This window comes from Anguilla anguilla, chromosome 1 (genome assembly GCF_013347855.1).
Source record: "Anguilla anguilla isolate fAngAng1 chromosome 1, fAngAng1.pri, whole genome shotgun sequence".
Taxonomy (NCBI): domain Eukaryota; kingdom Metazoa; phylum Chordata; class Actinopteri; order Anguilliformes; family Anguillidae; genus Anguilla; species Anguilla anguilla.
In genome coordinates, this window is record NC_049201.1 from 76207158 (window position 1) to 76220573 (window position 13416).

Below are 13416 nucleotides of genomic sequence, written 5' to 3' on the forward strand. Positions count from 1 at the left end.
ATTTTTTTTGTAAAATGGGCACCTACTTAAAGGTGGGGGGAAAAAAAGCTTGATACCCCCCCCCCCCTCCTCAGCCCAGCCAATCACAGTTTAGCTTCTGGAAGCGCCTTCCATCTGCTAGGGTTACAGCGACCTCATCTTCCACCGCCAACTGTCAGACAGTCAGTCAGACAGACAGACAGACGGACAGTCAGACAGACAGTCAGACAGACAGACAGTCAGTCAGTCAGTCGGACAGACAGACAGACAGACAGACAGACAGACAGACAGACAGACAGACAGACAGACAGACAGACAGTCAGTCAGTCAGTCAGTCAGTCAGTCAGTCAGTCAGTCAGACGGACGCGCAGACCTCCCCATTTCCCTCACCCTCACACACACCCCTCCGCTGGCTGCCAAGGTCCCATTTACACCCTCGCGTTTGAGGCGGGTTGGGTCAGGTGAAGTGTGTGTGTCTGTGTGTGAGAGTGTGTGAGTGTGAGTGTGAGTGTGAGTGTGAGTGTGAGTGTGAGAGGGGGGTGGGGGGTGGGGGGTTTCATCGAACCTTGTTGTGATACGGGGATGAGCAGTCAGCCCATTCTGCATAATGTGCATATTCAGTGCACTTATACTCCTAATCGCTCCTGCTGAGTGGTCATCTGGGGCAGTACCTGCAGGTTGCCTGGGAGACGGTGCCCGTATCCCGTAGCATCCGAGAGCTGCGCTAGCCCCTCTTTACGTTGCCCTGCGCTACATTATTTATGAGCGGAGCGGAGCAGAGCCAGACGCCCGTGTTCTGCAGAACCGGCACGGCTCAGGTTTTATTATCAGCCGTATCGGCGTCCCCAGCTGGGTGTTTGCTGTAGCACTGCAGGCGTACCCGGGGGAGACGTAACCGCAATGCCCCACTTGGGATTTGAGCTCGCAGCCTCTCGAGTCGGAACACCTGTCGCGGGCGCCGTCGGGTTGCGATTGCGGTCCTGCGCGCCCCGAAATCCGGAGCGCTACCCCGAGTCGCGCCTTCAGATCCCCGCCTCGGCGCCTGTCCGCCACGCTGGAGCGGCGCGCGACGGTCGGTTTGTCGAACGCCGCGTCATAAGACTGACTAACGCGCCACACCCTCGTTTTCATAGGCTTTATAAACCACCTGCTGTGTGTAGTGCTGTTTGAGTCTTACCGTTTCTCTCTCTCTCCCTCCCTCCCTCCCTCTCCACCCCTCTCTCTCCCTCTCTATCCACCCCTCCCTCCCCCTCTCCCCCCCCCCCCTCCCCCAGGAGGAGCAGAACAGGGGCAAGCCGAACTGGGAGCACCTGAACGAGGACCTGCACGTGCTGATCACGGTGGAGGACACGCAGGCGCGCGCCGAGGTCAAGATGCGCCGGGCGGTGGAGGAGGTCAAGAAGCTGCTGGTCCCGGCGGTGAGTACCGGGTTCGCCTCGGACCTGTTTCGGACCTGTTTCGGACCTGTTTCGGTCCAGTTTCGGTCCTGTTTCGGTCCTGTTTCGGTCCTGTTTCGGACCTGTTTCGGTCCTGTTTCGGTCCTGTTTCGGTCCTGTTTCGGACCTGTTTCGGTCCTGTTTCGGTCCTGTTTCGGTCCTGTTTCGGTCCAGTTCCAGTCTAGTTTCGGTCCAGTTCTGGTCCTGAAACTAGACTGGAACAGGACCGAAACAGGACCAGAACAGGGTATCCGTCCAGTTTCGGTCCTGTTGCGGTCCTGTTGCGGTCCTGTTGCGGTCCTGTTTCGGTCCACATGGTGCTGCTGAGTATCTGCACGGTCCGCACAGTCGGTCCTAATGAGCGTGGGCTCCTGAGCTTCAGCGGTTCAGGGTGTTGTTTCTGAGAAGCGCGCGGTTCCTTTAAGCTCCTGCTCCACTTTCTGCCCAGCGGACGGGCTGAAGGAGCAGGAGCGGGGATATTTTGCTGATCCGGCCCCGGACGCCCGTGGATTCCGACGCGCGGTGCGAGCGCGCGTTTCCCGCGCTCTCTATCTCTCTCTCTCCTGGCGCTTCCTGCCGCCTCTCCTGGCGCTTCCTGCGCTTCCTGCCGTGGGGCTGCGGAGCTGCGCTCGCTGCATCGCAGGTTTTTCCTGCGGCGAGCAGACCGGCCGGGCAGCTGTGTCCCCGCATCCCCACGGGCTGGGGGGGGGGGGGGGGGGGGGGCAGGGGGGCGAGGGGGGGGGGGTGGCGGCTAGAGTGGCGGTGGGCCCACTGAAGTACGGCCAATCGGAGTGGGGGCAGGGGGGGGGGGCTGTGGATAATCGGGTCTGTTTCCATCCCGGGACGTCCCGCCTCAGGCCTTATGGCTTTCCCCGCAGGTGTGTTTGTTTCTTTTGTTTTTTTTAATGCACGGCCAAGAAAAACAAACCCCCCACCCCCCGCCCTTCCTTTTCCGCCCCTCGAATCGGCGATGACATCATTGCGTGTTAGTGCCATTGTTCGTCAGCCAGTGAGCTCTAGAACCTTCCCCTCTGTTCCGTGAGTATGACACGTGACGCTGATGGACAATCGGGTTGTGGGGGGGCTGGGGTACGTCCTGCTGGTGTACCGGAGCTGGGGGGGGGGGGGGGGGGGGGGAAGAATAGGGTTTCAGGTGCTAAGAGAGCCTACAGCTGCACCCCCGTTTCTGTCACTTCTGTTACAAAGTGCCGGTGTAGTATGGATACGTTTAAAAAAACACTTCCATCTCTTTACGTATCGCCAGAATATAAAAGCATAAATCAACTCTAATATGATTATAAAACATCAGCTGTCGTTTTTTTCTACCCCGGAACCTTGTTACGCTTGTTACGCGTTTCCGGTGGGTGCTTTACAGCCGTGACGCCTGGCCCGTGTCGCTCACGGTTTTGAGCTGAAAGCGGCAAATCGGAGCAGAGCTTCAGGGTTTCCCCCGGCAACGCGACTCTGGCGGCTCTGGCGGCTCGCGTCGTTTCTGTCACTCGGCCGGCTGGCGTTGTATTGCCGCGCGGGGAGCCGCGGGGGGGGAGGAGGGGATGGCGGCGTGGCGGGCGGGCGAAGTGGCGGATTCGCGACGTTGAGGTGACACGGGAAGCCGTTTTCCCTCCCGCCTCGCCGCCCGGCGTCGTTCCGCGGGCCTCTCGGAGTCGCGATTCGCGCGCGGGCACAAAGCTGGGCGTCGCCCGCGACGGCTTGAAGCACCACCCGAAACGACTCGCGGAACTTTCTAGAAAACACCTTTGGAAATGCTGATTTCTGTGGTCGGGTGTACAGCCTCGTCAGACGGCACGAGATGAGTCACTGTACCCGATTATTTATTTATTTCCCTGCTGTTTATTTATTTATTTATTTATTTATTACTCATTGAGCTGAGGAGTTTAGCGACTGTGGCTCCTAGCGCCTTAATAAAGCGCCGCCGCTCCGTTTAGTAATTTCCCCGCTCGCCCGCCCGCTCTCTCTCTCTCTCTCTCCCGTTGGGGAATAATTATTCGGCATCGCTGAACGGCACCCTGAGCACCGGAGTGTGTGTTTCTCTTATTAAAACAGAAACTCACACACACACATACTTACATACTCTCTCACACACACACACACACACACATACTCTCTCACACACACACACACTCACTCACACACTCACACACACACACACACACACACACACACACACACACACACACACACACACACACACACACACACTCACACACACACATACTTACATACTCACACACACACACACACACACACGCACACATACTCTCTCACACACACACACACTCACTCACACACTCACACACACACACACACACACACCTACTCACTCACACTCACACACACACATACTTACATACTCACACACACACACACACACACCTACTCACTGACACACACACGCACTCACTCACACACACATACACACACACACACAAACACACACACACATACTCACACACACACACAAACACACACACACACTCTCTCTCTCACACACACACACACACACACACACACTGTATGCACATACACAAGCACACAAGTGCACACACACATGGTAAGCAGGTGATATGTTATGGGGGGGTGTGATGCTAATGTGCTTTAGCGCGCGAGGCTGAATTGGATTAAGACCTGCGAGCAGCTCGGAGCTCCCACCAGGGCTCACACTGAAGGGCGTCCTCTCTCTCCCCTGCACCGCGAGGCCCCCCTTATTAAATCTGTTAGGAGACGAACGGGGGTCACGCTGCACCCCCCCCCCCCAGGGGAAATGACTCCGGTCCATGTGTGAGACACCCCCTCTGTTTGGAAACGTTTTGGGGATGTGAAAACGGAGGGAAAGGATGGGCACAACGTCCTTACACAGACCCCTCCCTACCCTACAAACCAGGCCATGACATGAGAGTTTTAGGGGAGAAGGGGGGGTTTTGGGTAACCCCCCCAGGCCTGATTCCCACACACTCACCCCCCCTTCCTGACTCAGAACCCCCCCAGTCTGACGACCCTGCGGGGAACAATGGGGCTGCCTGTGCACCCGGCTCTGCTCCTGGGGCATTATGGGTAGCCATGGGAATGAGGTCACAATGGCCTTTATTCTTCTTACCAAATAGCTGGCAGTGTGTTTATGCTCTCATCTCTCTCTCTCTCTCTCTCTCTCTGTGTCCCTCTCCTCCCTCTGTCTCTCTCCCTCCCTCCCTCCCTCCTTCTTTCTCCCTCTCTCTGTCCCTCTCCTCCCTCTCCCTATTTCTCCCTCTCTCTGCCCCTCTCCCTATTTCTCTCTCTCTCTCCCTCCCTCCTCAGAAATTCAGGTTTAGTTTATCGTCATGCAGCTCCAAGACCCGACACTGGACAGTTAATGACATACAAGGCCGGATTTTAAAAAAATAAAAACTAGTTCGTGGGGCGAATGCGACGACTCCACACAGCCTGGGGAACCGGACCTGTGTGGCGGAGAGAGGAGAGAGAGGAGAGAGGAAGTGAGGGGGTGTGGGGTATTAATGTAACATTGCAGGGGCCTGAACCAGGAAGAGGAAGCTCTTCTGCTTCTGAAACGCTTGCAGAACTACAATTATGACCCTCACCCCCCCCTCTTACCCCCCCATTTCAAAAATATAAAATACAGATCTGGCCTAAAACCCTCCATACAGATACAATATTAAATCATGGCTGCTTGTAACAGCCAATCAGAATGGAGCAAGTGTCACATGGGCTGCATATCTTGCTGCACAGGGGGGTTGTGTAATAATAATAATATGTAACCGTGTAATATTATTATATAATGGGAGAATTCCTGTGTGATGAAGGCTGTATGAATATTTTTAGCACTCTGAATTATGGAATACTTCAAAAATTATTTTATTTTATTTTTTAAATGCAGGCTTGGATGCGCTTGACCTGTGGAAGTGTTGGTGCCGGTTTGTCACCGGCGTGCTGACCTGATAAGAATACACGCTGTTTGTCAGCTGTGCGAGTGAACTTGGCACGCTCGAAAATAAAACACAGGCTTCGGCTGCCAAAGAGCGCAGGGACACAGAGGAGGGGGAGGGAAAAAAGAAGAAAAAATACTGCCGTAAAAACAGCCAAGTTTACAACAATGGCCTTTTTTTGGAATCTCTGGCCGGTCGCTGATGCATGTGTCGTTGCCATGTGGAGTGAAGTCGGCACAGAGCAGAACACATACTGGGACCAGAAAACTGGACCCAGAAAGCCAAATATTTAGAGCACGCTCGACTGTCCGCAGTGTTCTGCTGTTGCTCTGTGTGAAAGGGCTCATTTGTCCCAGAAAGGGGCTGATTTATCCCAAAAAAAGGAGGGCATATTTTTGCTGGCTAATGGTCCAGTGCAGCACCACAACATCTGAGTCAGCCAATCAACAGACAGTGGCTTTCTGTCTCGCCCTTGATTGGTTAATTTGAGTGCTTTGGTGCTTTTCTGGCTGGGCTAGCTTAGTATTAGCCAAGGCTGTAATACTAAGCTGGTGGGAGGGGGGGGGGGGGGTCTGGGTCTGTCTCGCTTTTAATTGCTCAATATCATGATATTGCCAGCAGCTTTAAACAGCTCAGAGAGCTGGGGGCTTTATCAGTGACATCATCACTCCACTGTATCAATAACTGAAATTCATTAGCGTAATGATATTAGCCGCACGGTCATAACTCCTAAAACAATGCGGTATTGTGTAACGGGGCTTGTAATGAACCGGGTTATTGGATACCGGCGCCTCTGGTGCTTGTGGGCGACCGTAGCTGGTCTGCAGCTTCATGCGGTTTCAGATTGAAAGGCCCACACTCACCGTCGTCATCGTCGGTGTGTATCTATAACGCTCTCTCATTTCAGGGCCCGTAGTTCCCACAAAAGGGAAACTATACTAACCAGGGTATGAAATCTTCAATGCTACATAGCTGTGTTAGAAAGCAGCTTCACTGCTACATAGCTGTGTTAGAAAGCAGCTTCACTGCTACATAGCTGTGTTATAAAGCAGCTCCAATGCTACATAGCTGTGTTAGAAAGCAGCTTCACTGCTACATAGCTGTGTTAGAAAGCAGCTTCAATGCTACATAGCTGTGTTATAAAGCAGCTTCAACGCTACATAGCTGTGTTAGAAAGCAGCTTCACTGCTACATAGCTGTGTTAGAAAGCAGCTTCACTGCTACATAGCTGTGTTATAAAGCAGCTCCAATGCTACATAGCTGTGTTAGAAAGCAGCTTCACTGCTACATAGCTGTGTTATAAAGCAGCTTCAATGCTACATAGCTGTGTTAGAAAGCAGCTTCAGTGCTACATAGCTGTGTTATAAAGCAGCTTCAGTGCTACATAGCTGTGTTAGAAAGCAGCTTCAATGCTACATAGCTGTGTTATAAAGCAGTTTCGGTGCTACATAGCTGTGTTATAAAGCAGCTCCAATGCTACATAGCTGTGTTATAAAGCAGCTTCAATGCTACATAGCTGTGTTATAAAGCAGCTCCAATGCTACATAGCTGTGTTATAAAGTAGCTTCAATGCTACATAGCTGTGTTATAAAGCAGCTTCAGTGCTACATAGCTGTGTTATAAAGCAGCTCCAATGCTACATAGCTGTGTTATAAAGCAGCTTCAATGCTACATAGCTGTTATAAAGAGCTTCAATGCTACATAGCTGTGTTATAAAGCAGCTTCAATGCTACATAGCTGTGTTATAAAGCAGCTTCAGTGCTACATAGCTGTGTTATAAAGCAGCTTCAATGCTACATAGCTGTTATAAAGAGCTTCAATGCTACATAGCTGTGTTATAAAGCAGCTTCAATGCTACATAGCTGTGTTATAAAGCAGCTTCAATGCTACATAGCTGTGTTATAAAGCAGCTTCAATGCTACATAGCTGTGTTATAAAGCAGCTTCAGTGCTACATAGCTGTGTTATAAAGAGCTTCAGTGCTACATAGCTGTGTTATAAAGCAGCTTCAATGCTACATAGCTGTGTTATAAAGCAGCTTCAATGCTACATAGCTGTGTTATAAAGCAGCTTCAGTGCTACATAGCTGTGTTATAAAGAGCTTCAATGCTACATAGCTGTGTTATAAAGCAGCTTCAATGCTACATAGCTGTGTTAGAAAGCAGCTCTAATGCTACATAGCTGTGTTATAAAGCAGCTCCAATGCTACATAGCTGTGTTATAAAGCAGCTTCAATGCTACATAGCTGTGTTATAAAGCAGCTTCAATGCTACATAGCTGTGTTATAAAGCAGCTCCAGTGCTACATAGCTGTGTTATAAAGTCTCTCGCTTTCTGTGGTACCTGCCATTACGTCATCACCAAGGCCACGCCCTCCTCAGCTGTGTCGCCCTCTTGTCTCTCCTCTCCCTTCCTCTCCTCTCTTCTTCTCCCCTCCTCTCCTCTCCCCCCTTCCCCACATCCGTCAGCGGAAGCGCCCAACCGTGACGATCAATTAATGTCTCCCGGCATCCCGCCACTCCCGCCATCTGTCCCCCCCAAACCCTGCCTCCCCCCCCCCCAGGACAGCTCTGGGCCTGCACGCGCTCATTACACCGCCAGGCGGACGCGCCCTGTCCCGCTCGCCCAATTAAGACGCCGCTCGCCCTCGCTCTTCAGCGCTCGGCGGACCCGCTCCTCTGTGTGTGCACGTGTGTGTGAGAGAGAGAGCATGCGTGTGAGTGTGTGCATGTGTGTGAGTGTGTGTGTGTGTGAGAGAGTGTGTGAGTGTGTGCACGTGTATGTGTTTTGCTGTGTTTTGGCGGTCTGGAATGGCGGCCGGGTCAGTGGGTGTGGCTGCGCTCGCAGGCGGAGCGAGCCGCTTGGCTGATTGGCTGCCGGTCCTGTTTGGGTTCCGTCTGTCCGTGCGGTCCTGAGCGCGTGGAGCAACACCTCAGGAGGGGAACAAACGCGTCTGCTTCTAAACCTCAGTGGAGATTCGGATTTGGGCTCGCCTCTCCCTCTCTCCCTCTCTCTCTCTCTCTCTCTCTCTCTGTCCCTCCCTTTCTCTGTCCCTCCCTCTCTCTGCCTCTCTTTCTCTCGCTGTCCTCCCCCCCCCCCCCCCTCGGGCACGCGTGTGTTTTGACAGGCGTTTTTAATGAGGCCTCTCTCTCTAGTGATTCTCCTCTCCGGTGTTTTTCTCGGCGATGGAAAGCCAGGCCGCTTACTCAGAAGCAGGGGAGTCTTTTTCCGCCGTGGTGTGCAGGAAGAGCCTTCAGCGCGAGAATGGCGGGTCGGACGGGTTTCGCCGGAGCGGACGCAACACCTCGAGCGTGCGCACGCGTTTCCGTCTCCCCCCCCCCCCCGCCCCGCCCCGCCCCCGAGGTGTATAATAAACGACTCTGCAGTCCTCTGCCTGTCTGTCTGTCTGTCTGAGTTTGAGAGAGAAGGAGATGGAGGGAGGAAGGGAGAGAGAGGGAGAGACAGGGAGTAAGTGAGAGTTTGAGTTCCAGGGAGAGGTGTCTGAATGAGGGAGGTGTGTGTGTGTGTGTGTGTGTGTGTAAGGGGGAGCTGAACATGCTTGCTGAATGGCTTTGATACATTAAAGGGCCTCTGTGCTTGTTCTCCCCATGCGAGCCCACGTGGGGGGGGTTTGGGTAGGGGGTGGGGGGGGTGGGTTGGGGGGAGCTCTGACTAGCCGTGTGTGTCATTGATTTACTCTCGATTCCCCTCCAATCTCCCCGCCTGAACCTCACAGGAAGCAGATTAAATTGTCGCAGGTAATCCGGAGGAGGCTTCTCCTTTTCCCGGGAATTTGGTTATGGACTGGGCGCTGGGGGGTAGCGGGGGTGGGGGGGGTTTGCAGTACTGTATTTCGGGTATTCACAGAGCCTAACTTGGGGAGGGGGGGGAGGAGGGTGGCCTCCTTATTTTCACTCATTGGGAGCTTCTACTGTCTTTGGGTGGCACAGGGGGGCTGTCTACAGACACAGGGGGTGCACACAGTTGGGGGAGGGGGGGGGTCCCATGTTTCTTCCATTTGGCACCCCAATACAGCCCATCTCTGGGAGAGATGCATTTATTAACCCGTACATTACACACATTTATTTTACCCTCTTACATTTACCCATACATCACGGGCATATTAATTACCCCTTACGTTTACCTGTACATTACCTGGGTGTATTTAGCCTTTGAAAGTGGCCACTGCTGGCTGCAGTGTGGTAGCGGTCTCACACTCTAATTTGTGGACCCCTGCGTGAAGCACGCAGCGTTACCTGTGGGTCTCGGCAGCGTGGGGCGCAGAATATAGCTGCCAATTTGCCGTGATCACAGTGGGGTGAAAATGCGGTTGGAAAAGAGGTAAATTTACCCACTAGTCAAACGTGCGTTGTCTCTGAAAGCGTTCTCGAAAAAGCAGGAGCTGTGTTTTCCTGCTCAGTCGGAGGACCCCAGTAAGGCAGCGTTGGGGGGGGGGGGGAGGGGTGGGCGGTGCTTGTTGAAGGGGCGGGGCCGAGCTGAGCGCACAGCGCGTGACAGGATGCAGGTTTTTTTTTGAGCGCACGCCGTGCATTGTGGGTAGGTGGAGGTCACAGCAGACTGGCAGATGGACAGCTGAGTGAGCTTGGGGTGGGGGGGGGGGGGGGGGGGTGTTGGTGGCGACACTGTGTCAGCTTCCTCTTCCCCCCCCTCCTCCCCCCCCCCCCCCACCCCGTTCGCTGCATTGGCATTTCCATTCCGGATGCATTGGCCGATTCCCCCCCCCCCCGGCCCCCCCGCCTGTCACTCTCACCTGTGAGCAGCTTTTTCTGCTGACATTTCCCCCCCGATTTCCTCTGCCATTTCCCTCCCGCTCCACAAAGACAATAATTCCAGTAAAGGAGGAGGGGGTCGGGGGGGTCAGTACTCAACATGGGGGGGTTGAGTACTGACCCCCCCCCCCCCCCCCCAATTTTTATTTATTTATTTTTTTCATATTTTTTTTTTGAGGCAAGGCAGAAACATGTGTAGCCTCTGTCTGTGTGTGTGTGTATGTGTGTGTGTGTATGCACGCACGCAACTTCTTCTAGCTCAGTAATTAGCTTCTCAAAGCTGTTAAAAACCTGACAAATTGGAGGGGTAGGTTGTTGGGGTGCCGAGAGGGGGGGGGGGGGGGGTGTGTTGGGTGTTGTGGCTAAATAAAAATAAAACCGTCTTTTTGAAAGATGTCTCCTTCAGATCCATGGCAAGGTGTTACTCCGTAATTGGCAGCTGGGGGCGGGAACGTTGCCACGCTGTCAATCAACAGCGGCCCGAGACTGAGAGTGCAGCCTATGGCCCTGAGGGGGGCGGGCTTTCGGGGGGTGATTGACAGGTCTGCAGTGCCGGAGGGCAAGGAGCGCAGATCTCAGTCCCAGGGGGGCGTCGGCTTTGCCGCGCTGGGGTTTTTTGGGGGTGGTTAAGCGGTGTGTTAAGTACATTAAAATCTTAAGTGCGTTGATTGGCTGCACACTCACCGCGTCTCCTTTCCAAGGCCTTGATTGGCCACTGATTGAAAGGAAACCACGTTAACATATTCTGAAGGTTAGCCCCAGGGATTCCAGCTGTAGGTAATGCCCCCACCCCCCCTTCCAACTCTACGCAGATGGTAGAGGAACGTCCTTTTTATTTCCTTCCTCCTTTCTGCCTGTGATGACGGGAGGGCGAGATGTGGGCTGGGCGGGGCCTGTTGCCACGGCGCTGCTGTTTTGCAGTCGGAGCGCGTGGCGGGAGGGCGGGGTTCAGACGGGCGGCGCGATGGACGCCACACTCGGGGCCTCGCGGCGGACCCCTGCTCCGGCGCTCGCTCGCCCGTGCTCAGAGAGTGAGAGAGAGAGAGAGGGAGGCTTTATTTCACTGAATGACAGGTACTCTCGCTGTCTGTCCCTTTCCCTCTCCCTCACTCTCTCCTTCCTTCTTTCTTTCTGACAGGTGTATGTGAGCGTGTCGGGTGCTGGCGTGTGTGTGTGTGTGTGTGTGCGTATGTGCATGTGTCTGTGTGTGTGTGTGTGTGTGTGTGTGTGTCTGTGTCTGTGTCTGTGTCTGTGTCTGTGTCTGTGTCTGTGTCTGTGTCTGTGTGTCTGTGTGTCTGTGTGTCTGTGTCTGTGTCTGTGTCTGTGTCTGTGTCTGTGTCTGTGTCTGTGTCTGTGTCTGTGTCTGTGTCTGTGTCTGTGTCTGTGTCTGTCTGTGTCTGTGTCTGTGTGTGTGTGTGTGTGTGTGTGTGTGGTAGTGTTTTTGTCTTTTTTGTTTTTTGCAGCTCATTACCTCCAGACAGGTTCTAGGCTTCTCTCTCTCTCTCTCCCTCCTTCCCTCTCTCTCTCTCCCCCTCCCTCTCTCTCTCCCTCCCTCCCTCTCTCTCTCTCTCTCTCTCCGGCTTTCTCCCGTCTCTCCCTCTCTCTCCCTCCTTCCCTCTCTCCCGCTTTCCCCCTCTCTCTCTCCCTCCCTCCCTCTCTCTCTCTCTCTCCTCTCCCTCCCTCTCTCTCTCTCTCCCTCCCTCCCTCTCTCTCTCTCTCTCTCTCCCCCTCTCTCTCCCTCCTCTCCTCCCTGGGGGGACAGATGGCGGTGTGTCTCCGGTGCGGTCCGGTGCGGTCCGGTCCAGATGAGCGGGTCGGCCTCATTAGGCCGGGCGTGTCAGGGACACGGGCGCGGTGCGGCGGCGGCGGGTGGATAGCGGCCGCTGCACCTGTCCCGCTCGTGGCCTAATGGCGGCCGGCGCCCGGCAACCTTGTGTGACAAACGAGTACAAGCCGCCATCTGGGCCGGCCTGCGCGCACTAATGCGCCAACTCCCCACACCGCACTCTGCCGCTCTACTGAGCATGTGCAGAACACGCTGCTTTACTGAGCGCGTGCAGAACACGCTGCTTTACTGAGCGCGTGCAGAACACGCTGCTTTACTGAGCGTGTGCGGGACACGCTGCTTTACTGAGCGCGTGCAGAACACGCTGCTTTACTGAGAGCGTGCGGGACACGCTGCTTTACTGAGCGCGTGCGGGACACGCTGCTTTACTGAGCGCGTGCGGGACACACTGCTTTACTGAGCGCGTGCGGGACACACTGCTTTACTGAGCGCGTGCGGGACACGCTGCTTTACTGAGCGCGTGTGGGACACGCTGCTTTACTGAGCGCGTGCAGGACACACTGCTTTACTGAGCACGTGCGGGACACGCTGCTTTACTGAGCGCGTGCAGGACACACTGCTTTACTGAGCGCGTGCAGAACACGCTGCTTTACTGAGCGTGTGCGGGACACGCTGCTTTACTGAGCGTGTGCGGGACATGTGCATTTCTTATGTGTTTTTTTTAATAAACAGATTCCTCTTGAGGAACGATAAGGTGTTTGTTATAAAGTGAGCAGTCAGTGAAATCCTGTATGAGTATGTGTATCGGTGAAGTCCACCCCTGTGCTCACTGCTGCAGCCCCTGTGTCTGAGTGCTGTGCTTAGTGCGTTTCACGGTCTGAGCGCGTGCGGTGCCTGAGTCACACACTGGCCGTGACTGCAGGGCTCAGAGCAAGGGATCATGGGAACGCGGCGTCCTTGGACCGCGCTTACGAGGTGACTGGTGGCTCTCCCTCGCTCCACTGACCGCTCTTCTCGCTCACTTGCACTCTGTAGCCTGAACAGGAAGTGACTGCCTCTTTCCCGCTCCCTCTTTTCCTGCCTGCAGCCGCTCTAAGCCCTGCCCCTTCCTGCTTGCTCCCAGGTCCGCCCCTTCCTGTCAGTTCTCAGCCTCAGGGTTTAGTCTCAGGTCTTGTGAACTGCAGGAGTGTGAGTTTTCTACATTTTTCCTGATTAATCTGTAAATGCAGTTTTTTTTTTCTTTCCCAGGCCCAGTCAGCACTAATTTGGCTTCTGCTGCTGAACATTCCCTCCTGTTATCACAGATGTCAGAGAGTGGGGGGGGGTGGCGGGGGGGGGGAGCAGCTCTGGGTGTGAGTGTGCCTGTGACATAACCACGCCATCTGCGTCTGACTGAGACGCTTAGCGTCAGGAACGCCGCGTCGCCGAGACCAGGAGCGGGATATTAATAACCGGCGTCACCGTGTGTTAGCGGTCTGTAGCGGTGTAG

The 13416-nt window shown here is 54.4% G+C and overlaps 1 protein-coding gene across 1 annotated transcript in view; it reads left to right on the top strand.

Moving 5' to 3' along the window:
- The first annotated feature begins 879 nt into the window (after positions 1-879).
- Positions 880-13416, top strand: part of qkia (QKI, KH domain containing, RNA binding a) — a 29126-nt gene continuing 16589 nt past the window's right edge. The window contains exons 1-2 of the mRNA XM_035425756.1: positions 880-1023; positions 1254-1397. Of these exons, the coding sequence (XP_035281647.1) occupies positions 880-1023; positions 1254-1397 (288 nt within the window). The remainder of the gene's footprint in view (positions 1024-1253; positions 1398-13416) is intronic.